We start from the raw sequence: 27,232 nt of genomic DNA, 5'->3' as shown, positions 1-27,232 counted from the left end.
GTGAGAGGGGCAGCATGGAGCATATGGAAGGCTGCTGGCTTTGGAGTGGGAAGACTCAAGGTCTACTCTCAGCTCTGAGAATTAAGCAGCCTAGGGGCAAATCACTTAAACCTCTCTTTTCTCAATTTTCTCAGCTAAATAAGCATGGCAATATGTTTACTACCTACCTAACTCCAAGGGTTAGTGTCAGGAAAAGTACTTTGTAAATCTTTCAACACAACTGAAATGTGATGTTATCACAGGGCTTTGGGAAAACTAACAATAGCTAACCTTGGTATATAATACATTGACCTTTCCCAATGGGTTGGCCATATCTAGGATCTTATTTTAACCAGTTAACTGGTTAATGGAACCAGCTAGCAAATCAGTGGCTTAGCTACCGAGATGCTGGACCTGGCTGGGACCAGAAGCCAGATCCCTTGATTCCCAATCCATGTATCCTTTCTGTTAGAGTTGTTGCCTCCCTAAATTCTCTGATCATTAACTGTTTTTCTGGATGCAAAGGTATCTTTGAGGTTTTAGGGAGGTGAACTGCTCAAGGATGGAAGGAATTATAACAAATGAATCAAAGTGGAAATTGTGTCTGCTGTTGTCTTCCCACCAGATGGCAACCCTACACAGCCTAAGCCCAAAGCCTCAGAAACCACTGTGGAATCCACGACAGACCAGTCTGACCCGTCCTCCAGTGCCTAAGACCCCAGTGTAACCTTCTGCCTTGAGAATGCTCACGGCGGCAAAGGGTCCAGCCTTTGTATATGGTGGAGGATTGAGGGGAGACTGGGAAAGGGTTTGACTTACACAACTGTAGGTCTCGTTCAGCTCCAAGCAGATGCCCTTCAATGCTTGTACTTGTTTGATTTTTAAGCATTTGATGTGTTTCTAGGGAGCAAAACCCCCACAAAATAAGTCAGTACGACCATGACTTCTTCCCTCCTCCCCCTCACCCATCCATCTTCAACACCGCCCTCCTCCTTTGCCCAATTTGGTTCCTGGTGATGTCTTTTCCTCTTCAGAAATCCAACAGAAGTGAATCTTTAAATTAAAATTTATTTTTGAATTATCCATAAATTTTGATTATCTGTTACTCTCTATTCCATTGTTCCCTGCCCCCATTTCCCTTCAGATAATCGAGGGTAGCTCTACTGGTATAGGCCTGAAAGCAAGGAATTATATGGCAAACAACTGCCATCTTTAGCCAAGTGGTATCTTTGCATATTGGAGCCCCTGATGATCCCGTCCCACAACCAAGAGGGATGAAAGCTACTATACCTCTCTTCAACAACTTCTTGGATTCCTGTTCTAGTTCTCAATCAATCAACCAATCAACAAGCATTTATTAAATTCTCTCCCACCATGCAAGGCTTCTTAACCCTTCAAGAGTTATCCCCTTCCTGTTGACAGCCACAGACTCTGAAGCTGGAGATCAAACTGAGCTTATCCCCCCAAATCAGCCCTGTTCCCATCAGCACCTGTCTCTACTACAACTTGGCCTAGGCCAGAAAGAATACCACTGGTTCTGGGCAGTCTGCTGACCTGTGAATTAGCCTGAGGAAACCTCTTACGGAGCTTCCATTGACTTCCCAAAGCAGAAATAGCAGAACCTTACAGCTGGAAGAAGCTTAGAGCTCATGGCAAAGGGGGTTGGGAGAGTGGGTTTTATACCTTGTTCTGCTGTGTGATGAGGCAAGTCACTTAACCCTGAGCCTCAAGTCTGCCCATGTACATCAGCAAAGAGGTACATCCCAGCCTGACAGGGGCATGAGGGCAAAAGCTCCCATGATGGCTTTGAGATCTATGAAAGCGAAAAGGAGGTGGTCAGGTTCACTGGGGATATTTTCCACTGAGCCCCTTGATCTTCTGGACAACCAACGGGAGCAGCCATGGTACTGCACAGCATAGCTTATAGCTTAAAAGGATGGACTTGTAGCCGAAGGATCATAGTTAAAATTCCAATTCTGCCACTAACTATAAGGGTCACCTTGGGAAAAAAATTTCTTCTCAGTTGTTTCATCTGAAAGATAAAGGATTTGAACTACATAATGCCTAAAGTCCATCATATTAACTGGGCCAAATGGAACTCTAAAAAGGATGTTTTTGTCTCTTCTCCAAACAAGGCAATTCTGGGTTCCATTGTCCAGAAATACAGCCTGATCCTCAAGCCTCTAACACAACGCTGTTAGACAGTGACTTCTAAACGGACTGGGTCAGAACCATGCTGTGTGCATATCCCCCTGTTTTCTCTCCTAGCAACTCTATCTTTCTTGTATTTCCTAACATCTCTCCTAACTCCTGGTTCAGCTACCCAGTAGAACAAGGGCAGAGATGGTCTCAGTTTTGTCATCATATCCCCAGGACTTAGCAAAGTGCCTGGCACACAGTAGGCACTAAATAAATCCACTAAATAAATAAATCCTTGTTGATTCTTCACTCTCCCTGACCCCCCCCCCAATCTAATCAGGTGCCAAGTGTTCTTAATTCTACGTCCACCATACCTCCTTTTCTTCTCTCACACCACAACCAAAGCTAGTTCAGGCTCCTATCACATCTTTCTGGACCTGTAGCCTCTGAATTAGTCTCTCTGTATATAATCTCTCACCTTCAAAAACCCAAATGCCAAAATGAGGTTTCTAAAGCATAGGTCTGACCATGCCTGTCAAGAACCTTTAATGGCTCCCTCTTACCTCTAGGATCAAACATGAAGGCGGTTCTTCTGGTTTAGCCCTTCCCTATCTGGCTTGGGCCTCCCTTTCTTTAAATCTAGGGACTGATTGGTTTTTGTCTTTGTATTCTCAGCACCTAACACAACACTCAGTACATAGAAAGTACTCATGATCATTAATTGCATACTTAGAATTCACTCCCTCCTCTCCTCCACCTCTGCGAAATCCTAATTTCCTTCAAGATTCAGCTTAAATGCCACCTTCTTCATGAAGCTTTTCCTGGTTCTACCCCATCCCCACCCATTCAGGTGCTAGTGAACTCTCCCCCACAAGTGACTTTGTATTCATTTTGTATATATTGTGTGTCCCAAAAGTCTTAGTGCAGCTTTAAGCTTCAATACCTGATAATAGCTTTTACATTAATTAATTAAATTTAATTAATAGCTCAAAGCTACAATAAGACTTTTGGACATTCTTTATTATGTACACGTTTTCCCCATTAAAATGTAAGCTTTCTGACAGTGCTTCCTTTTTTACTTTTGTCTTTGTATCCCCACGGATTACTTCAGCACCCGGCACATAGTAAACAATTAATAAATGCTTGTTGATTGATGGATGGATTGATTATGGATTGACTGATTTCACCTACCTCAATTATAACCGGAACCATACTAGTCAGCAATGGTGCTGTAGAAATGGTTGTAGTGTTGGTACCATTGGAGAGTGGACTTGATGTGGTCTCAGACATGCTGGTCGTTACTGTCGCCTCTGGAGAAGATGAATTGGCTGTTGTCAGGTTGGTGGGCACCATGGTGGCGGGAAGGATCTCATTTTGGGCAGAGGTGTTCACAGCTCCAGACGTTAGGCTGACTCCAGAGGTAGATATGGGACTCTGAGTTTCAGGCTCTGAGGTCTCTTGCATGGATTAAGACATATGAACAGACATGGACACACAGATACACACACACACACACACACACACACACACACACAGAAAAACTCTGATTATGATCCTCAAAATATAATGCTGATCAAAAGGGCAGGGAGCATAAGGAGTGACATCTAGTGACAATTATTCCCTCCTTGTCCTCAACTCTTCTTTTTTAGGGGCTACACTGGCCCCAAAACCATCTCAGTACTTTTAGGTACAATCTAAAGGATTTCTTGGAATATCCTTGAGATTTTCAACCTAAATCGTACTGGTGACCACCAAGGTCATTTTAAGGTACCAAGGCCCCTGGACCAAGCATGACCATGTGCATCCAAACTAGTCCAGGTCAGATCCCCACTGCAAAACTAAACTGTTTGGGATAAAAGGTCATTTGTACTTGACTTATTGATTCTCCTCCTGATTCTCTGAATGTACTTGACTTATTGGTTCTCCTCCTGGTCTCCAGGAGTGTTCAGGGATAGCCCAGATTAATGATTCACTTTGGGACATCCTAAATCCCTACTGTCTACATGATCTAAGATAATGATGTCGAACTAAAATAGAAACAGGGCCTACTAAACCATACCTAAGGATCCCTGAACTCAGAAAACTATATATTAATATTATCTATGTTTTATCAAAAAAACTAGGTAGTGTAGTGGATAGTGCTGGGCCTGGAGTCAGGAAGACCTGAAATCAGATTCACCCTCAGACATTAGCTGGGTGACCTTGGACAAGTCACTTAAACTGTTTGCCTTAGTCTCCACAACTGTAAAATAGGCACTTACCCATTATTCACCTTGTAAAATAACAGCACCTACTTACAGGCTGTTGTTCATAATACAAATGAAAGAATATTTGTAATGTACTTAGCTATGTGCCATATAAATGCTTCCCTCTCTCCCCTTACTATATTTTTTTATTAATTTTGTTAAATATTTCCTAATTACATTTTAAGCCATTAGAGTGTAAGCTCCTTGAGGCCAGGACTGCCTTTTGTCTCTTTTTGTATCCCCAGTGCTTAGCACAGTGCCTGGCACACAGTAGACCCTTAATAAGTGTTTATTTATTAGTTGATCTGGTTTTGGGTACACTCAGGAATGTTGTGGGTACATTCGGCCAAGGTTAGTGTCTAATACTCCTAATATAAGGGCCTATAATTCCCAAACCAGCATGGAGACAGTCCAGTTCTCTGTAACTGGTCTAGATGAATCCATTTAGCCTGGAATGGTACAGAAGAGTGAAGGGGGTAGCTCTCTTCTAAGGGATTTGCATAAGCATTAGAGGGGTTGCCAGCAGGTCAGATGTCCTTACCTGGGTTAGGTGTGGTTGACTGTGTACTCCCTGGAGCTGGGCTGCTCTTCAGGGAAGTGAAACTAGGACTAGGGCTGGAGCTGGGGCCAAGGCTGGGGCCAAGGCTAGGGCTTGGACTGGGGTTGGTATTCCTAGGGGTTTCTTTAGTTGTTCCTTTCCATGTAGAAACGGTAAGATTGAAGTCATTTTCTGGCAGCACTGTCGTTTCCTGGAGGTTATCACTTTCATCTGCTGCTCCTTCTTGGGCTTTGGGGAGAATCAGAAGTTAGAATCTCCATACTTCAAGGAAGCTGATCTAGCCTTCTGTGGACCAGCAGCATCCCTCCATCTAATGCCCTAATCTCCATGCATGAGTCAGCATGTAACCATCTCCATTAAACTTCTCCCCGGACTGTTTCTAATGCATCTGACTCTCCTATCTCATTCCAAAGAATCACAGAAAGTTGTAAGTGAAAGGATGCTAGGCTATTAGCTCATAGGATCAGAGATCTAAAGCCAAAACATCCAGTCCAATCCTTTCATTTCACAAACCAGGAAACTGAGGCCCAGGTCACACAGGTGGTGTCAGAGGCAGGATTTAAATGCAAATCCTCTGAATCCAGAGCCTGTGCTCCCAGGAGACCTGAGAGGACATCTCATCAAAATTCTCCACTAAGAAAAATGCCCAAGTTGGTGAATCTCAACCCCTCAGAATCTGTGCTTTTTTCTTTAAATATTTTTTACTGATCTTTTGTTTTCATATCACAAAAATTTTCACCTGCATCCCTTCCTCTCTCTCCTAGAAAACACAATATAAAAAGGACTATTTTTAAAAAGAAAAAGGTAGGGGCAGCTAGGTGGCATAGTGCATAGAGCACTGGCCCTAAAGTCAGGAGGACCTGAGTTCAAATCCGACCTCAAACCAAACACTTGACACTAGCTAGCTGTGTGATCCTGGGCAAGTCACTTAACCATGATTGCCTCTCCAAAAAAAAAATGAGGTGAAAACCCCAACTGCCCAAAGGAGAGGGAAAAAAAATCAGCAAAACTGATCAATATATTGAAAAAATCTGAAAACATATATGATGTTTCATACCATAGCCTCCCACCTCTGCAAAGGAGTTGGTGGGGGAGGGGAAGGGTTTCTTCTCATACCTCTTATTTGGGGCTAATCTGCATCTTTTTTTTTTCTAAGACAGCTACTGTTACCAGTACCTTGGAGCCTTTCCCTGATCTTTCCCCACCCCATGTTTTCTTCCTTCTTAAATTAATTTGTATTTCCTTATCTGTTTTCTATTTCCCCAGCAGAATATGGGCTCCCTGGGATCAGAGACTTCCCCCCCTTTTTGTCTCTGTATCTCCAGTGCCTAGTTAAGGGCCTCGCACATAGCAGATAATTAGGGTTTGATGAATTGAAATGAATTCATCTGATCTCTGGGCTCATACATTATATACAGTTTCCATAATCCTTAGCCCTCTATCTACCTCTCCCCTCGCCAGCCCTCCTTTTCTGATCTTTCCTTTTTTCAGACTCTAAATCCATTCTCTTTCCCTTCAGGGCACACAGCCCTAAAAATTCCCACCTCTTACCCCCATGAGCCAGGAAGCACAGAGGAAACCGATCTAATAACTTTTCTGGGCCTTAGTTATTTTCTAAGGATATTCTGTCTCCCTAGCACAGGTAGTGAGGAGGAGGAAAGTATGTGTCAAGGAGCTCTTAGGACCTTAGAGGCCAACGGCAGAGAAACTTGAAGAAGGATTCAAGGCCAACGGGGAATCCCAGAGTCCCAGATCACCACCTGAGCCTGACTCTCTGTGCTGTCCTAGCCAGCCAACACAGAGCACTTGCTGAGATCTAGGCTCATCTCAACATGGATCTCAGAGTAATTCAAAGGCTGGAATTAAGCTTTATAACACCTGCCTAGAAAGAAATGATGAGATCTTTATTTACAGACGATGAAACCAGAGCTTGAGGGAGTCTCTACTTCCCTGCCCCACCCCCAACTGCCCAGGCTTAGCTCAGAGGAATCGCCCATTCTGCCTCTGCAGAAATAAAAAAATCATAGCATGTTACAGCCGGATGGGATGTTAGAGATATAGTTCAACTCCCTTATTTTACAGATGAAGAAATTGCAGTCCACAACATCGAAGTGATTTCTCCATCCCCGAAACTCTCCCCTTACCTTGTCCAGTTCCTGCTTTCTCTACACTGTGACAGCCGCCTCCTACAACCCTTTCCCCCTCACTCCCCCAAAATAGACTTGCTGATATTACCAGCCTATCTTATTCCTAGACAATGCTGGATTTGAACACACAACCCAGAGAACAGAGACTACCTCCTATGACTCTACTGCTCCCATCTTAGACATATTTCTCACAATGTCATATCAGAGCCTGGGTGACTCTTATTAACCGACTGTCACAGATACTGTTACCTATTGATTAGATAATAATAATCATTAGGATGGAAATAATATTTCCTAATATTATAGCAAATCCTCCTCTGAAGTTTCCCTCTCTTGCCCCCTCTGGGCATGGAGGAGACCCTGGATTCTTAGAAGCTATGCTAATAGAGGATGAGTTCAGCTGGGTCCTCTCAAGGTAGAAAGACTTCAAGTATGGGAAGCAATGGGCTGCATATTATCTGCTATCTAGAAAAACAGTTTAGTTATGTTCATTGGAACTCACTACCTTTTGGTGGGTTGCTAATTTGTGTGTGGCATGTGTTTGAATGGGAGCAACTCATGAATACCATCTAATAATGTACAGAACGGTTGCGTCCCATTTGGGATCACAGGATTCAGAACTGGAAAGGACAGGTCAAACCCCCTCATTTTACAGATGAGGAAAACTGAGGACCAGACAAATAAAGTGACATACATAAAGTAAATAGCAGATCCAGGATCCTGTAATTCCAAGTCCAGGGCTCTTTCCGTGTTGAGGGAAGGCCCATACTGCTGGAATCACAGCTGTTTTGAAGTATAGAAGAAATTCTAAAAAGGCCATTTGTGATACCCATAATCCCTGCTATGAGGGGAGGCTAAGGCTGGTGGATTACTTGAGCTCAGGAGTTCTGAGCTACAGTGGGCTAGAGCCAATCTAGTGTCCACACTAGGTATGGTACCAATATACTGAACTCCAAGGGGCAGGGAGCTGGCAGGCTGCCTGAGGAGGGGTTAGTGGCTCAGGTCAGAAACAGAGCAAGTCACTGGGATCACGTCAATGCACTTTCTGCCTGACCAAGGTAGGTAGACCCATTCTCAAAAGGAAAAAAAAGTACAATTAAAAACACCTACTTTCATTTAGTTGGTGTATTTTGTGTTTTTTTTTTACTTTAAAAAATAAAAGCTTTAACCCCTTTAAAATTTATCCTCACAACAAGCCTTGAATTAATTTAGGGAAGAAATATCCTAATTTTATTGGTGAAAAAACTGAGGCATATGATGGGAAGGACTTAGGTCAGTGGAAAGCTATAGGTCTTGCCTGTTGAATGATGCTGGTAATGCTCCATTTCCTTGGAATAAGTGGCAATGGGATTGATGCTACAAACTTTGTCCCTTGGAGAGTTGGTGGCAAGGGGTCCAGGTTGGAACTGAAGCCCTTGAGATCTGGCTGCCCTGCTGTCATCCTTTGTGGGGCTGGAGTCAAGGTCATGAAGTATATAAAAAAGGAAACCACTGCTTCCAGATTGGGAGGCAGCTGGTAAATGGTCAGCAAGCTGCTGCCCCACTCCTCAGTCCCTTCTTTCTCTATAGAAGTCTGACCAATCTTGTCTAGAAAACATGAATTTGAAAAGGCAGCCCTTCTCCACCCTCCCACCTCCACCCCAGTCCCTTCTTGGTTCCTGGGAATCTCTTTTGGCTCAATCTAGACCTTTTCTCTTTCTGCAAAGGAAGCTGGGCCACGCTGCAGTGATGTCATACTTTGAACCCTTTCCCCCAAGGGGCCTCCTTCAGTCAGACAAACACTTCTGAACTTTTCCAGATGTTGAGAGAGAGAGAGAGAGAGAGAGAGAGAGAGAGAGAGAGAGAGAGAGAGAGAGAGAGAGAGAATGAATAGAGACTTTGGTTGAGTCCAGCTGTGAAGCATATCCTTTGGACTCTACCCAGTCCATTCCACCACCATTCACTGGAATAGTCTATTCCAGGCTTATAGCAGCTGCTTCCTTCGGCCTCCTCAGCCTAATCCTAAAACAGTTAGTAGGAAGAAGTTTTGACCCAGGATCTACTCCCAACCTGAGGGCTCCCATCCTGAGCCCTGGGGGAGCCAGATAAGACATGGCTGCCTTTAGGCCAGACTTGACAATGAATCAAAGAAGGGAGGGAGGAAAGAGGGATGGAAAGACCTCTGGTTTACTATAACGAAAAGGCAGGCAGTTTAGGAGAACTTGGGATAAGGAAACAGGACCCAGGGCACGAGTTCTAATCCCAACACTAATTTTTATACTATATATAATATATATTATAATACAAATAATATAATAATATATATGATATATAATATATATAATTTCTATATATATTTTCAACAAGTCCCCAAGTCTCTAAGCTTCCTGTGTCTTTATGGACTTTGGAGAGACACAGCCTCTAACCTGAGGGAACTACAATCTCAGTAGTCAGGGCTAACAAATGTCGTAAAATTACTCTTTTGAGTCCACCTCCCATTCCCCTTCCCATGACCTCCACTGAAAACCTGAGGTACAGTGGAAAGACTACTGGAGTTGGAGTCAGGAGACCCGAGTTCAGATCAGACTTTTTATGAATTAATGGTAGCACAGTAGATGGCGCGCTAGCCCTGGAGTCAAACTGTTTGATCTCAAATCCAGCCTCAGATATGTACTAGCTGCATAACCTGGGCAAGTCACTTAACCATGATTGCCTCTCCAAAAAAAAAAATGAGGTGAAAAGGACAGGGAGCTGGGCTTGAAGCCTGGGTTCAAGTCCTGCTTCTGACATCAATCACGTGGGATCCTAATCAAGTCACAGACTTGTCAGAGAAAGTGCTGATCTGCATTGATAGAAGAAGTTCCCTCATTGGGGAATTGTCTATATTAACGACATCACCATTCTGGTGCCTTTATCCTTCAGAGCTTTTGCTTCCTCTTCTGTAAAACTGGGAATAATAATGCTTGCACTTCTTACCTCATGGGATGTAGTGAAGAAAATTATTTGTAAACCCTAAAACACTATAGAAATGAGAGGTTTTTATGCAGAAGCTATATAGGGCAATTATTAGAGCACTGGGCTTGGAGTTAGGAAGATGCAGCTTCAACCTCCCTCTGATGCTGGAGTGACCATAGTAAACAAGTCTTTCACCTCTCTGAACCTCAATTTTTCCATTTGTAAAATAGAAATAATTCCTATAGATCCTTATCCAAGGTTGTTTTGAGATTCCCAATGAGGTATGATATATGAAGAATTCTATAAACTTTTAAAGGGCTATATAAAATAATCAGTTATTATCCCCTTTTCTTTTTTCTAGGCTGAAATGCCTTCTTCTCTATGGTGGCCTGGAAAACTTGTGAGATACTGGAAGAGGGTAAGTTGTGGAATCTCTTTTCCTCAGGACGTTTCTGTGTAGACAGGCTCCTCCTACCACAGTATCTGAACTTTGAGTTCATACTGTCACTCAGTGCTTTACTTAAAATGTTCTCCTATTGTTGTTTGTTTCACATGTCTTCTCCAGCTAGAACGTAAGCTCCTTGAGAGCAGGGACTATATCTTCTATAATAACTTCCCTTGTGCAGAACTCAATCATCTAGCAACTTCACTGCTGGAACATAACTCTTAAGGGCATGTGAGCAGCCAAAAGATGTACATAAAGTCTATGCACTTTACTTACAGAAGTCCTCAGTTTAGAGCCTTCTGACTCTTACTTTACAAACAGTTCTAAGAAGTTTGGCAATCTTGTTTCCAAGCCTATATCAGGTCACAAGCAATAAAGTCCTAGGAACATAATAGGTATTTGAATACCTAGTGAATACTTGGACATTTGGAGTGGCAGATGTCCCGCTTTAAAGAGGGCTGTTGTCAAACTATCGAGAATCTTCTGGATCCTCTCTGTAGGAGAGTAAAACCAGTATTCAAGAGTCTGGGAAACATACCACAGGAGGAACATTTGAAACAGTTGAGGATATTTGACCTGAGAAGAGAAGACTTATTCAAGATACGATAGCCAGAATCTTCAAATAACTTGAAGATCATGCCATCCCTCACCCCTTCCTGCCCGATTTCCTTCCTTCCTTCTCTGTTCCTTTGTCAAATCTGACCTAAAGGCAGCCAATTTGTCTTTTCTTGATCCCCAAGGCTCAGGTTGGGAGCAGATCCTGAATAAAAATTTGTTTCTGTTGTTATTGTTCAGCTCTATCCTACTCTTTGTAACCCCATTTGAACTTTTTTTTTTGAAACAATTGGGGTTAAGTGACTTGTCCAGGGTCACAAAGCTAGTTAAGTGTCTTAGGTCACATTTAAACTCAGTTCCTCTTGACTCCTGGGCCAAAGCTCACACCACCGTACCATCTAGCTGCCCCCATTTAAACTTTTCTTGGCAAAGATACTAGAATGGTTTGCCATTTCCTTCACCAGCTAATTTCACAGATGAGAAAACTGAGGCAAACAGGGTTAAGTGACTTGCCCAGGGTCACACAGGTAGTCAGTGTCTGAGGCCAAATTTGAATTCATGTCCTCCTGACTTCAGGCACTCTATTCACTGCACCACCTAGCTGCCCTAAATTTTTTCCTACTCCCTATTTTAGGATTAGGCTGAGAAAGTAGAAGGAAGCAGCTACTATAATTGAAGACAGTATCAAAAATTAGATATTGTCATTGTGCCAGAAGGCAGAATTAGGAGCAATGGGTTATAGGTGAGGCAGATTTAAGCTTGAAATATGAAGGAACTTTTCTAACAATTGGAATTGTCCAGCAATGGAACACATTGCTTTATGAAACAGGGAGTTTCATATCACTAAAGATAATCAAGCAGATGCTAGGAGACCATCAGTTGGGAAGATTGTAGTGAAAAATTGTTTCCAATTGTAAGATTGTATTCTATCCATATGAATATAAGATCCCAGATTTATAGCTGAAGAGGAGTATAGAGGTCATCTAGTGGTGTAGTGAATGCACAGTGTCAGATTTGGAGTCAGAAGAACTGAATTCACATCCTGTTCCAGAAATGTATTAGGTGTGTGACCCTGGGCAAATCATTTCACCTCTCCCAGACTCAGTTTCCTCATCTGTAAAATGGGGATAATAACAGCACCTACCACACAGGGTTATTGTGAGGTTCAAAAGAAAGAACTTATATAAATAGAACATATGTTTGCTTTGCAAACCTTAAGGTGTAATATAAATGCCGGCAGTCATTATTATTGTCAAGCCTAACTATCCTCATTTTCAGATCAGGAAACAGAAACTCAGAAAGGTTAGGTGATTTGTCCAAGGTAAATAGAGGTAATAAGTAGCAGAGTTTGGATTTGAACTCAGGTCCCCTGGCTCCAGAATCACAGCTCTTTGTACTACGCAACACAGACTCTCTATTCTATGAATGGTAGGAGCTCAGCTGTGCTCTAAGAGTGGAACAGAATCCAAGCAGCTCACAAGAAACGTCGAGATGTGCAAATTCAGAGGCATCTCCACTCCAAACGTTCACATGGCCTCTTTGTGCTTGTCTCGTGGTAAAGCCTTCTGAGCTCGTACTGGTCTGACCAGCCACAGTCGGACGCACTGAGCCCTGACCCTGACGAAGCGATGTCATTCTGGTCCTCGCTGAGAAGGAAGGACAACCACCAACCCACTGCACATGGCCATCTTTCGTAAAAGGAAGGGAATGGCCAGGATGACCTCCACTTGACCAACTGGAGATGCCCACCAGTACAGAACGATTTTTAAAAGTGCCTGGATAAGACAGGCTTCTGTCTGCCATTAAGTCAAAGATCAGCTTTCCCTGAATCCATGGCAAATAGGTAAGATAGGAATGTGGAAGGGTGATGCCCCAGTTCCAATTCGAAGTAGGCACCTCCTACAGCGCACAGGTTCCAATTGCTCTTTACAGAAGAGGAGATTGCCTGAGAGCCAGCAGTGCAAATGGCTTGGAGGGAGGGGGGAGTACACTGACTGCACCACTGAACATACCCACTTAAGAGTTTCAGAGGCCAGTTCTTAACCTCTTTATCACCTACCTGTCCCCAGACTAAGACATCCCTGCTTTCAGACTTTTCCTCCCTGTTTTCCCATAGCTACACACAGAGCCAAAACTAAAAATTTTGGTGGTCTCTGGGCAAGCAAGGAAAAAAACCAGGAGAACTTCTCACCTCTGATAACAGTAACCCTTATGGGAAGAGCCCAATTTCATCTGGGGAGGAGTTTCTATTTTAACTAATCTTTTTTTGTTGTTGTTGGCTAGGCAATGGGGTTAAAGTGACTTGCCCAGGGTCACACAGCTATTAAGTATCTTGAGTCACATTTGAACTCAGGTCCTCCTAACTCCAGGGCCCATGCTCTATCCACTGTGCCACCTAGCTGCCCCTAAACTAATCATTCTTGTTAACAAGATGCTAAGCCAGATGGCATAGCCAATAGAAGGCTGGACCTTGGAGTCAGGAAGACCTGAGCTCAAATTTAGTCTCAGATACTATCTGCATGTCCCTAGACTAGTCACTTGACCCATCTACCTCAGTTTTCCCTCCTTAAAATGAGGAAGATGATATCACCCATCTTCTAGGGTTGTTGTGAGGATCAAATGAGATAATACTTGTAAAGCACTTTGCAAATCTTAAAGCACTATGGAAATCCTAGCTATCATCACCATCATCATCATCATCTGCTGAAGACATTCAGGTGCTGTCAGGGGTATCTACGCTGTGACATCTCTATCTACATTGCAGAAGAGAGAGGTGGGAGTCCCTGGGATGGCAGAAAGTAGCCCACTGGGTTCTACCTTCCAACCTTCCATTTACAAGTTCTCCAGCTGGTAAGGGCCAAGTGCACCCTCAGCAGTCACAACCACAACAACAATAGCTAATATTTTATATGGCACTTATTATGAGCCAGGCACTGCGATAAATGCTTTGCACGGACTATTTCATTTGGTCCTCACAACAACCAGAGATGTAAAAGCATTGGGGGCAGGGGAGAGGCCGGGCAGGGAGTGGAGAGACAGGGAGGACTGAGAAAGGAGAACCGAGAAAAGTTAGGGAATTGTACCACCTCCCCCTCTCTAGGGGACCCTTTTCTGTTTTGGAAATTGTTCAGGAAAAACAACAACAACTTGACTTTTTTTCCTCTGGCCTTCACCTCTCTGGTCCCCAAACAAGGGGCCAGAGCATCAGAAGGGTGGAGTTGGATAAAAACCTAACTTGGAAAACAAGCACTGGGCCATATGATCAAGGTCCAAAAAAAATCACTGCCTCTCATTTCTCATTGGTTTTCATAGGACTCTGCCTCGGGGTGTCTAGACAGGCTCAAATTTGGGTACTTGATTTAGGAAACATGGGTGGCCTCAATAAACATATTGGCCAAACAGGAACTTTTCAGAAAAACATTTGTGAATTTTATGCAGATTAATCGATGTGCCCTGAGCTTCTGGATAAAGGAATGGTTAGGAGGGGAATAGAGGCAGCTAGGTGGCATCATGGACTGAGTGCTAGACTTGGAAGCAGTACAACTTCTCTTCTTAGGCTCAGATCTGACCTCAGACACTAGCTATGTGACTCTGAGCAAGTCACTTAACCCTAAGGCCTCAGTCTCCTCATTTGCAAAATGAGCTGGAGAAGGAAATGGCAAATCACTCCAGTACTTTACCAAGAAAATCCCAAATGGGCGAACAGTCAGACATAACAGAACAACAACAAAAGGAGGAAAAAAAGGAGCCGTGGAGATAACGTGTCAAAAGCCTATCCAATAAGTTCTGATTTAAATTGCTGCTTCCTCCAGGAGTCTTTCCTTGATGCTCTTATCTCTAGGCCAGAAGTAATCTTTCCTTCTACTAAGTTTCTATAGTATTTTGTAATGTTTGAGATCAGAGACTTTCTTTTTTAAAAGAGCTAGCATTTACATAGCACTTTAAGGTTTATAAAATACTTAACAAGTATTATCACATTTTATTCTCACAACAACCCTGAGAGGTAGGTTAATTATTAATTTTCCCATTTGAAAGATAAAGAAACTGAACCAGAGAGAAGTTAAGTGATTTGCCCAGGGTCACACAATTAATAGGTATCTGAGGCTGGATTTGAACTCACGAATTTCTGACTCTAGCTCCGTACTCAGCTCCACCTACTTCCTTGTGTCCTCAATTCCTAGCATAATGCCTGGCACATAGTAGGCACTTAACAAATATCTGCTGATTGATACAGAAGGCACCTTAGGAAATCACTGTTGTTGTTTAGTCATATCTGACTCTTCATGACCCCACTTGCGGTTTTCTTGGCAAAGATACTAGAGTGGTTTACCAATTCCTTCTCTAGCTCAATTTGCAGATGAGGAAACTGAGGCCAGCAGGATTAAGTGACTTGCCCAGGGTCACATAGCTAGTAAGTGTCTGAGGCAGGATTTAAACTAAGGTCCTCCTGACTACAGGCTTTGTGCTCTATCCACTTTACCACCTAGCTGCCCCTAAGGATCACCACTGGGCAACTAAGTGGTTTAGCAAGTAGAGCACTTGACTTGAAGTCATGAAGAGTTGAGTTCAAATCCAGCCTCTGAAACTTACTAGCTATGTGACCCTGGGCAAGTCACTTGACTTCTAGCCTCAGTCTCCTTATCTGTAATAGCACCTACCTCACAAGGTTGTGAGGACCAAACTGAGAAAACATGTAAAGCACTTTGCAAACCTTAAAGTGCTATACAAATGCCAACTGTTGGTATTAATTATTATTATTGTTATGTTCAATCCCTTCATTTTACAGAGAAGCAAACTAATGCCCAGAAACGTTAAGGGTCTGACCTGAGGTCACACAGGTAGTAAGCATTAAAGAGATTTGCACCCAAGTCCTCCAAGTACAGAGCCAAGGAGCTTTCTATTACTCCCCACCTGAATCCCAAATCCATCTACCCTCCACAGTTCAACCCAGTCATAGGCACTAGTTAACATGCATTAAGTAGAATTTAGGAAATGAGGCAGAGGCATGAGAGCACATCTTACCCAATAAGCAGAACTGTGCAGAAAAGCATCTGTAAATTCTTTCCAGGCAGATCTGGCCCTGTCACTGAGTTTGTCAGGCAGTGGCCCCTAAAGCTGCTCCTCTCCAACTGCCATGTGGCTGGGTTTCAAAGGGTGGAGCCCTCTCCCCTCTGGAAATATCTGATACGATTCTTTTCCCTTTTCTTTTTTTCCCCTCTTACACATAGCTCCAGACAGGATATGGGTGTGGGGTTGATAGGCACGAGGAACCCAAAGGAAGAGGAGGAATGTGAGGGGAGGTGTTAGAGGAAGCTGATAACCTGAGCATGACATCAATTGGATGGATGAGAAATGAGCTCCCTACCTCTACCCTCCCCCCTCTTCCCCCCCACTCCCCTTTCCCTGCTCAGCTAGAGTTGAGAATATAGCCTAGGCCAAGATTTCTGCCACAGCCCGGCCAAGGCTTCTCAGCTTGTCCCATCCACAAAAAAGGAACAGGCCACTCAGTAAGGGGATCATTGATCATCTTCACTCCTAAAGAACTATACATTTCCCTGGATTTCGTGGTAACTCCCCCTCCATAACATCCCTCTTTGGGCTCCTTGTACAGGATTTCTATAATGCCCCCCTCTAACAACCTCAAAGCACCCAGCTCAAGCAATTTATTTGTTCTTTTCTTAAATGACTTTTTAAAAAATAAAGGTTTTAATGATGCTGTTTGTTTCTATACTACAATTATTGCCAGCTAAACCCCTCCGCTTAATAGCTAACATTCATACAGTACTTTTTTTCCAGAGTCACATAACTAGTGAGGGTCTGAGGCTAAATCTGAAACTCTGGAATCTGTCTTCTGGAATCCAGGTCCAATGGTCTACCAGTGTGTCTACCGTAGCTACCTCAAAGTGTTCCTTTATCTTATAACAAAGAAGTAATTAAGCCAAACCAAGGAAAACATAAACTGCCTTACAGCATCTTTCATATTTCACACCCACAGTCCCCTATTTCTCCAAGGGAAGGACACTGCCTCCTGTCTGTTCTGGGACCATCTTATCTGTTCCTGAGAGTTCCTTGTAGAACAAAAATGATGCTGTCTGTTAGTGTCTGGGAAACCTTTCTGGTGAGCAGAGAAGGAAGGGAAGACAGGCATGGTGTTGGGGCAAGGGAACAAGGTTTGAACTCAGATGACCTAGGTATGCAGCCTACCCTGGTTTCTTGCTACTTCTGTGATGTCTTTTAGCCTGTCTGAGCGTCATGTTCCTTATCTGTAAAATGAGGAAGTTTGGCTTAGATTTCTAATTTTCTGTCAGCACTGAATTCTAGGATCTGCCCATGGTGAGACCTAACAGCAGTATACTGGAACTAGACTTGAAGGCATAGGGTTCCCAGGCTGGGAAGATTCTGTGTCTCTCTTTCCCTTCTCCTCTTTCTACCTCTGTCTTTCTCTGTATTTTTCTGTCTTCTCTCTCTCTCTCTCTCTCTCTCTCTCTCTCTCTCTCTCTCTCTCTCTCTTCTCTCTCTCTCTCTCTCTCTCCTCTCTCTCTCTCTCTCTCTCTCTCTCTCACACACACACACACACACACACACTCTTCCCTCCTTCTTTCCCTCTCTCCTCTCTCTCTGCAACAGGTGGTACAGTGTAGCATGCTCACCTACCCTAGGTTCCCCTTCCAGAGGTGGGGAACCTGGGGCCTCAAAGCCACATGTGGCCCTTTAGGTCCTCAAATTCGGCCCTCTGACTCAACCCAAACTTCACAGAACAAATCCTTTCATTAAAGGGCTTTAACCATAGTAAGACAAGGATAAGCTAAGTAAAAACAAGGCTGGCGCGGGACGAAGTCCCAGTACCAGATCATTCAAAGCAGCTGAGCCAAAGCAGAACGGAGTATCCGATTGGAATCCGAGCTCCCGTCCAACTCCATCTCTCTCCGTGACAGTGGGGCTTAACACCTAGGGAGCTACTCTGTTCCAAGGCTTCAGACACACCCCCTCCCGTGTCACCACCACCACCACTATCTCCGGGGGAAATAAGTCGATGGCTGGGGGGTCTGGTAGGACCACACCCCGGAGAACTTACCACCACCCCTCCCCGTCCACCCTGGCCCAGAACTGCTTTCTCTCCAGCTGGGTGGGACCCTGTGAGCAGAGCAAATGAGGCTGTGTTCAGGAGGCCTGGGAGCTACGGGTTTCGGGGCGTTAGATGTGGAGTTTGTAGCCGGGCCTCAAGATGAGGCAGAAAGAATACAACATCGGGACACTGGGTGGGCAGTAGAGGGGTTGATCCAGGAGAGAAGAGACACTGAGGACTTAAGGGACCTTAAGTGAAGTTATCCGCAGAGGCAGAAGGAACTTCATGAGCGTTAACCCTTTGAGTATTCAAGATGGAGAAGGGGTGCAGGAGAATGGATCTGCCGTCCAGGCAGAAACAAATATTTAACACCTACTAGGCGCAAAGCCCAGCTGTGAGACAGAGTGACCTTTGTGGGTGGTATTTTAAAACAGCATTAAAAGTGTCTGTTCTTGGTTCCCCACTCTTCAGTGGTCACCTAACTTTGCCACCCACTCCGAAAGCCTGCAGGCATCTCCATGCACCACAGTAGCAGCTACCCCTCCCCTCCAGTCTCCAATCTTGATTTAGACAGTCCTTGGGAGGTAGGGGCCAATAAATCTCCCCACCAGACCCCAAGGAATCCCTGGCGCTGAAGACCCTCAGGCTAAGCGGGTAGCTCCGCGGCCCCCACCCCACCCCCTCTGGCACCGAGACATTTGGCCAACATTGCCAAAGCACGATCCTAAGGCAGCCCTGACTCCCCATTCCCTCATGCCTCCGCCAGCCTTAACAAACACACACACACACACACACACACACACACACACACACACACACCCCCCATCCCACGCACCCACTAAGATTTGGTCATCTTCCATCCCACCACATGCAGCTAACTCCCAGAAGCAGTTTTGTCCCATTGCGTAGCCCGACTCCGTTCCGCTCCAATAAATTCCCGTTAGAATTTCCTCCCTGCTAGCCATTGCCCGAGTCTACAAGAGCAGCCCGCTCTCCCAGGGGAGAGAGGTGCACTAATGGGGAAGGTCGGTATCTCTCGGTAACCCAGCCTGCAGTACCTCCAAACCTCCCTCCCCTTTGCCGTAAGGCTATGCGTCCTGGGTCCCGCTCCCAGGTCCCCCCTACTCACACAGCAAACTCAGCAAACCGATCAGGGTCGCCCAAAACTGCAGCCGCAGTCCAGCGCGCCAGCTTCTCGGGAGCAGCATCTTCGCAGCTCGGCTCTCCCAGCAGCTGCACAAAGTCCAACAAGCTGCCCCGCTCCCGCAGCTCTCGGCTTCCCGCCCCCTCTGCCGGGGGTGGGAGATACTGGCTTTTTCCCCCTTCCCCCTCCTTCTTTTGACTCTGGGCTGGGCCTGCCTGGGCTCCTTCGCGGTTTCCGTGGGCTTCCCAGGTCAACCTAAGCGTGGGAGGGGGTGTGGGCGGAGGGCGGGGGCGGCCGCTGTATGCACAGCAGTGGTAGAGTGGCTGTTTTGAACCTGGTACGTAGAGTTTGTTTGGACCAGGGACGCTTCTTCCAGCTTTATATAGACTCAATGACCCGTCTTCCTTGGGCTCTGAAGCATTGATTTCCACGTGCCTTTTAACTCCTTTATGCCTCCCCAGGCCCCACACCCACTCTTTCACCCTGCTCCCAAAAACTCCCTTCTTGGGCAGGTAGTCCCAAAGCCTGAGCAATGTCTTTACGATTTTTTTCTAAGATTACACAGAACGAGCAACCAATACAATTCACCACATAGTTTATTAGAGGCTGCAAGGGTTAAAGCACAGTAAGGGGTAACAAGTCTGAAGAAAACAATGACTTCCTACCTTCAAGGAGTTTACAATCCGGACAAAGGAGAGTCGATATATTAGGTGAAATCAGCTCTCCTAGCAGAAGCCTTTCCCAATCCTCCTTCATACCAGCACCTTCCCTCGGTGACTGTTCCCAATTTATCCTGTGTTTATCTTGTTTGTACATAACTGTTTTCTTGTTTTCTCTCTCATTATGCTGTGAGCTCCCTGAGAAAAGGGCCTGTCTTTTTCCTTTCTTTGTATCTGATTCATAAGTATTTGTTGCCTATAAAACCCTGTCATTTCTATGGACCTTTTCAATCTGCAAAGCACTTTACAGCTATTATCTCCTTTGATTCTCATAACAACCTTATGAAATAGATGCTATTATTACCCACATTTTACAGATGAGGAAACTGAGGCTGAGAGTGGTACAGTGACTTGGTACAACTAGTAACAGTCTTGAGTCCAAAGCATTACCTCCTTACTGTGTCACATATGTAATCCTCATCGTTTTAGCGATATAAAGGTGACAACATTTTTCTTGAGTTCCATAATCACTCTTTAGAAGTATTTACTCTGTGCAAGGCACTGAGAATGCATAGATGTGAAATGTACAGCTTGTTGTATTCTTTGCATTTGTAACCCTACTGCCTAACACTGAGTCTGGCATATGGTAGGAGTTTAATAAATGCTTGTTGATTGACTGAAGCTTATCGATTACATTGTGTTAAGCAAGATCAAAGTATAGGAAAGACCATCGGATTTAGAATTCCAAAAGACCTTAGAGGTGATCTTAATCCAACCCCCTCATTTTACAGATGAGAAAACTGAGGACCAGAGAGACTGTTATTTTCCCATGTGCTATTCCTTTCACAAAAGAAGTAACTAACAGATCTTACCTTTGAACTCAGGTCCCCAGGGCATTTCATTTTGCTGCAGGCTGCCCCCCTGGGCTTTACAATCTAGGAGAGAAATACCACACAAACTATGTTACATGTTCACAAAACTATATTGCAACTTTATAAGTACAAGTAGGACAGGCATGATAGTTTGTCTGAAAAGGATGTATTAAAGAACAAAGTGCTTTATGAGCAGGTAGGTCACTCTCCACTTGGAATCAATCAGGGAAAATTATATGGAGGAATTGCATTTGAGTTTGACTGTTAAGAATGAGCAGGCATTCAAAAGGTGAAAGAAGAGAGATCATTCCATGCGTGGGAAACACATGGGAAAAACACATGGAGTTGGGAGAGAGAATAGCACATATTGGGAGGAGGGGGCATTTGACATAAGGTGTGAGGAGGGGAATAAGATGAAATCAGGGTGGAAATGTAGTGTGGCACTGGTTTGTGAATGGTCTTGGATGCCAAGGAAAAGAGTCTGAACTTTATTTTACAGGCAGTAGGGAGTCATTGAAAATTTCTTTAAAAAATCAGTGATATGATTACATCTATGCATAAGTAAAAATATTCTTGAAGTGTAAAAAATAGACTGAAAAGGTAGATGGTAGAAGCGGTTTTCATACTCCAGGAGGATGGTAATACAATTAGCAGTGGTTATTAATATATATGCATAGATAAGTATATATAAAATATGTATACATATATGTGCACACACACATATTCTGCATATTCACATATATGCAGAAATATTACAGTAGAAGCTCACTAGAAAGAACTCGATAGCTGAATAGATATTGTTATTGTTTTTTGTCCTTCATTTTTGAAGAGGACCAATCACATCAAGAAACGATCGGTGATGTTTGGACTTATATGTGAGCTGGATTTAAGGGAGGCAGAGCTGCACAAAGTCCTCAGCCTCACTCTCTCTTCCAGAGTCCTCAAAGTTCAGTGGCAGGACAAAAGTCAAGGTGACTGACTGATGGCCCAGGATGCAATGGATGACCCTGGAATCTTTGACTGAATGTAGATACTAAAAGAAAGGGCACAGGCAAAGATAGCCCTAGGGTTTTGAATACAGAAGACTGGGTTAATGGAGGTGCTTTCTATAGATGGTAATAAAGCAGTAAATTCAGAATAAGGAACAGTTTTACAGGGAAATATAGTCAATTTGGTTTGGGACACATTGTGTATGAGTTGCTTGTAGGAGATCAAGATGGCGCTGTCCTGTAAGCACTTGGAGATATGAGTTGGGAGCTCAGAAAAGAGAAGGATGTATCTGTCACAGTTTCTCATGCTATTCTTCTAGAAAAGAGGCAAAATGTATGCTAGACGACAGTACAATAAGACAGATTTGAAGCTAGTTGAATATTAGATCCAAAGATTGCCATTTATATGACTTAATGCCAACTTGGATAGAGGTCTTCAGCAGAGAGTCTTATGTGTCTCTGTTTGGCTCTGTGCTGTTTAATATTTTTGTCAACGATTTGGGTAAAGGCAAAGATGGCATGCTTATAAAGTTTGCAGATGGCATAGGCTGAAAGGGAGAGCTAATTCTTGGGATGGTCAGATTCAAAATGAGCTTGACAGACTAGAACATTGGACTGAATGTAATAAGATGAAATTTAATGGGGATAAAGATGAAAATCAGTTTTATATGTTTATGATAGGGGAGATGCTTATACAACAATTTGTCTTAAAAATGTAGGATTTTTAGTTAATTACGAGGTCAATATGAGCTAACAGGATAAGAGGGCAGCTACAAAACCCAAAGCAATATTATCTTCATTAAGAGAGGGGTAATATCCAGGACTAAGAAGTTGTTAGGGCTATCGACATTGTACCGTGCTCTGGTCAGACAGTGGCCGAAACGTTGTGTTCTGTACTGGGTACCACATCTTAGAAAGGAAATTGACAAGCTGGAGAGCTTTCATGGAAGGGCAACAATGATGGTGAAGGTGAGTTGAACTGAGGGTGAGCTAAAAGAAACTAGAGATGTTTTAGATTAGAAAAGAGAAAACTCAGGAGGAAATGATGGCTATGTTCAAGTATTTAGAGAACTGTCAGGTGAAAAGGGGTTTGGAATTTGTTCTGTATGACTCCTGAAAACAGAGCTAGGAACAATGGATAGAAACTCAGACATAGTTTCAGGGGGTAAAAAGCAATTGCCCAACAACAATGTTATCAGAAAGTAGAATAATGTTTTCCTTCTATCACCATCACTCAATAATTTCTCCTCCATTTTCACCTTCATTCAATATATATCTGCCACCCAATCAAAATTCTGGTAGCTGTTGTCCACTGATTTCCAAGGCATTCTCCTTCTTTCTTCAATGAGTTCAGGGACTGGATCACAATTTTTTCCCTTCTTCTCAACTGCCCTCACTTTAGGAATCTAATTGCCTTTTTTTCCCTAATTATCATTCTTCTTGACTGCTCTGAAGTCTTTAGCACTGTCCATCACCCTCTTCTCTTTGCTACTTTTTTTTCTCCAGGTTTTCATAACAATACCCCACTGGGTTCTCTTTCTACCTATCTGACTACTCCTTCTCCCTCTCCTTTAGTGGATCTTCGACTAGATCACAACTGCTAAAAGGGAGTGTCTCCCTGGGCTCTGTCCTGGGCCTTCTTCTCCTTCTGTGCTATTTCATGTAGCAATCTCATCAGCTTTCATGGATTTAGTCATTATGTCTAAGCTGATGATTCTCAGATCTTCTTATCTAGCCCCTAACCTGTCTCTTAACCTACAGATTCAAATCTCCAGCTGCCTATTAGCTAGCTCCAACTGGATGTCCCATAGTCTCAAACTCAACATGCCCAAAAAACTTTCCCTCTTCCAAACTTCCCTATTACTGGCAGGGGCATCTCTATCTTCCCTGTCACCCAGGCTTGCAACCTAGGTATTATCCTAGACCATTGCCCATATCCAATTTTTTGCTGTCTTGTGGATTCTACCTTTGTAACATCTCTCAAAAAAAAAACCCAACAAAACCCTTCTCTGACACAGCCACCACCCTGATGCAGGCCCATATCACCTCATACCTGGACTATGCAAAAGCTTTTAGTGGGTCTCTGTGTGTCAGTTCTCTCCTCCTCCCAGTCCATTATCCACTCAGTTGTCAAACTCAGCTGCCTAAAGTGCCAATCTGACCATGCCATCCCCCTAGTCAATAAACTCCAGGGGCTCTCTATCCCTTCTAGGATCAAATATAAAAGTCTCTGACATTCAAAGCCCTTCCCAATCTGGCTTCCTTCTACCTTTCCAGTATTCTTACACTTTACTCCAAACTCCTCCCATGTACTCTATGATTCAGTGACACTGACCTCTTTGATCTTCCTAGAACAAAAACTCCATCTCCAGACTGCAGGCATTTTAAATGACTGTCCCCATGCCTGAAATACTCTCACTCCTTATCTCTATCTCCTGGCTTCTCTATAAGTCCAGCTAAAATCCCATCTTCTATGGACAACGTTTCCTGATCCACCTAGTGTCTTCTCTACTGATTATCTCCAATATAGCCTGTATATATTCTGTTTATACATAGTTGTTTCCATGATGTCTCCCTCATTAGACTGTGAGCCACCTGAGAGCAGGAACTGTCCTTTGAATCCCCAGCACTTAGCATAGAGCCTGGAATAGAGTAGGTACTTAATAAATGCTTATTTATGGACTGCTGCATAGTAGGCGCTTAATAAGTGTTTTTTCATTCTTGCTATTTGGCTGTTATTCATGGAACGCTAGCCATCTCCAAAGAATAAAAATTACCACTGCCCCAGAGGGTAACAGAGAGCCGCATAGAGGGCATAGACAACTGCAGTGTTAGCAACTGTGTTTTGAATACAAGAATTACCAGGACTGACTGAATGAAAAAGCGTTTATCAAGTGTTTACTACAGGCCAAGCTCTCTAATAAGCACTGGGGTTACAAACAGAAAAGTTGAGACAAGGCCCTCACATTCTAGTTGTGGGAGACAGTGCATACAATAGAGCTTAGCTGCATGGCTGATGCCTAAACATCCTAAGGCTATGGTGGTGGTTCAGATGACAAGACCTAGGCAGGGGTAGGGAACCTTCGGCCTGGAGGCCACATGTGGCCCTCTAGGTCCTCAAGTGTGGTCCTTTGAGTAAGTCCAAACTTCACCAAACAAATCTCCTTAATAAATAGGATTTGTTCTATATAACTTGGACTCGGTCAAAAGGCCTCACCCAAGGACTTAGAAAGCCACATGGGGCCTTAATGCCGCAGGGTCCCAATCCTGCCCTAGGGGGTGCCCATTAAGGGGTAGGTCAAATAACAATTCCCCAGGGTCCAGAAGGCATAGTGGGAGGGCAGATTCTGAGGCCCAGAGAACTTTAGTATGCAGTAGAATGATAAATGGATAACTAGTGGCTCAGTGGATAGAGTGCTGTGCCTGGGGTCTGGAAAACTCCTCTTCCTGAGTTTAAATCTGGCTTCAGACACTTCCTAGTTGTGTGACCCTCGGCAAATCACTTAACCCTGTTTGCTTTGGTTTCCCCATCTGCAAAATGAGCTGGAGAAGCAAATGGCAAACCATTCCAGCATCTTTGTCAAGAAAACCCCAAATGGTTGGGTTTTTTTGTCTTTATGTAATTGGGGTTAAGTGACTTGCTCAGGGTCATACGGCTAGTAAGTGTCTAAAGCTGGAATTGAACTCAGGTCCTCCCGACTCCAAGGCCAGTGCTCTATCCACTGTGCCCACTCTATCCACAAAAAGTCAGAGATGACTGAAAAACAATGGAAACAATAAGAACAGTGGATAGAGTGATGCTCTTAGAGTCAGGAAGACCAGGTTCAAATCTTACTTCCAACACTTACTAGCTGTATAACCCTAGGCAGATCTCTTAACCTTTCTGTAACCTTTTTCTTCATCTGCAAAATTAAAAATTGGAACTCCATGATCTCTAAGATCCCTTTCAACTCTCAATCTATTATCCTAGGGACTAGGGAGGACAGCTCTAGTCTTCCTGATCCATATCTTGCCACTGGACCCAGATGGCTTTGGAAGAGAAAGTGAGGCTGGTAACTTTGCACAGCTCTCCCTCACTTAGATCCAATTCACTTGCAAGTCATAGCATCATCTCCCTGATGGCATGGTCCTCTTTGAGAAAGAAGTCCCAACAACAACAGCAACAACATCAGGGAGGCCATGGTTTGTTCCATTTAATTAGTATGTATTAAGTTTGAAATACTGACAATCAAAAGTATTAGGAGAGGAAAGAAGGCATTACAAAATGGGTTATGCATTGCTCATTGGCTGTGGGGTGGAGGAGAAGAGGAGAAATAAGAGAAGGAGAAAGAGAGAGAGCAGATCTGGAAACGTGGCTTTCCCTATGACCCGTAGCCTTATAGGCACTCAAGAAAATGACTAAAATGGGTTTGTATAAAAGGTCAATCTCAGTTTGAATGAATTTTCAGACCCATGGAGGTCCCCCTAGGGTTTTTCCTAAACTTCCCCACCTGTTCTCTGTTTAATGAAACTCTGTTACATAGTAAAAAAAAAAATCCTTTCCTTCCCATAATTAGATACAAGAGTCACATTATTATATATGAATTTTAAAAGGGGGTATCAGATCCCTTAGACTTTTTATAAAAAAGTAGGTGGGAAGAGAACCGTGTTTAGAAAACATAAACAATTAGTTGCCAAATATTATGGTTTCTATCTCCCCAACATTTTTTACCTTCTCTCACTGACCAGAAGCCACCCCTTAGAGTGGTGAGCCGCCCAAGGATGAGCCCTCACTCATATTTCAGGCCTTGATCACCTCACACCTGGATGGTGGCACTGGCCTCCTCTTTGGTCTCCCTGCCTTAGATCCCACCACTTCACTCCATCCTACACAACGCTGCCAAAAAGATCTTCCTCAAACACAGATCTCATCATGTTGCTCTTCTGGTCAATGAACTGCAGTGAATCCCTATTGATTCTAGCATAAAACATAAGCTATGTTTGACTTTTGAATCCCTTCACAACCTGGTCCCAACCTCTCTTTCCAGTCTTATTATATTTTACCTTTCCACACTGTACAATCTGGCCAAATGGCCTTATCTCTGCCCCTCACACTCCCACCTATGACCCCCCATTTCCTGTCTATGGACCATCCCTTATGCTTAGAATCCACTCCTTCCTTTCCTCTTCCTCATGAAAGGAAGCCCTCACTTCCTTCGAGTACCACTTTCTATAGAAGGCTGTCTCCAACTCCTTCTCGAACCACCTCAGATTTAACTACCTTGTGTTTATTTTGAATATACTTGTGTGGGTTCACATCGTTTTTCTCCATGGAAATAGGACTTACACCCCTTCAGAGTAAGGAATGTTTTGGTTTTTTGTCATTGTATTTCCAGTATCTAGAACTTGGCCTGGCATATATTTGGAGCTTAACATATTTCTTGCTGATTGATAAGACTGATTAAATGCACAGGAAGCCTGGAAGGGGCAGGGAGGAAATGTAACTTCATGGTAAGGGA

The 27,232-nt window shown here is 43.7% G+C and overlaps 1 protein-coding gene across 3 annotated transcripts in view; it reads right to left on the bottom strand.

Moving 5' to 3' along the window:
- CD34 (CD34 molecule) overlaps window positions 1-19,574 on the bottom strand; it is a 34,677-nt gene extending 15,103 nt beyond the window's left edge. For 2 of the 3 annotated variants that reach the window (XM_021007822.2, XM_021007823.2), the window contains exons 1-4: window positions 19,200-19,574; window positions 4,906-5,151; window positions 3,310-3,575; window positions 799-879 (exon numbers count right to left, since the gene is read on the bottom strand). In XM_021007822.2, the coding sequence (XP_020863481.1) occupies window positions 799-879; window positions 3,310-3,575; window positions 4,906-5,151; window positions 19,200-19,278 (672 nt within the window). In that variant the 5' untranslated portion in view covers window positions 19,279-19,574. The remainder of the gene's footprint in view (window positions 1-798; window positions 880-3,309; window positions 3,576-4,905; window positions 5,152-19,199) is intronic. The other variant, XM_021007821.2, reaches the window with a different exon arrangement.
- Between the last annotated feature and the right edge of the window lie 7,658 nt (window positions 19,575-27,232).

This window comes from Phascolarctos cinereus, unplaced genomic scaffold (genome assembly GCF_003287225.1).
Source record: "Phascolarctos cinereus isolate Bilbo 61053 unplaced genomic scaffold, phaCin_HiC Scaffold_5;HRSCAF=322, whole genome shotgun sequence".
NCBI lineage: Eukaryota > Metazoa > Chordata > Mammalia > Diprotodontia > Phascolarctidae > Phascolarctos > Phascolarctos cinereus.
Note: the sequence above shows the minus strand (reverse complement) of the source record. Positions and strands in the feature narration are given on the sequence as shown.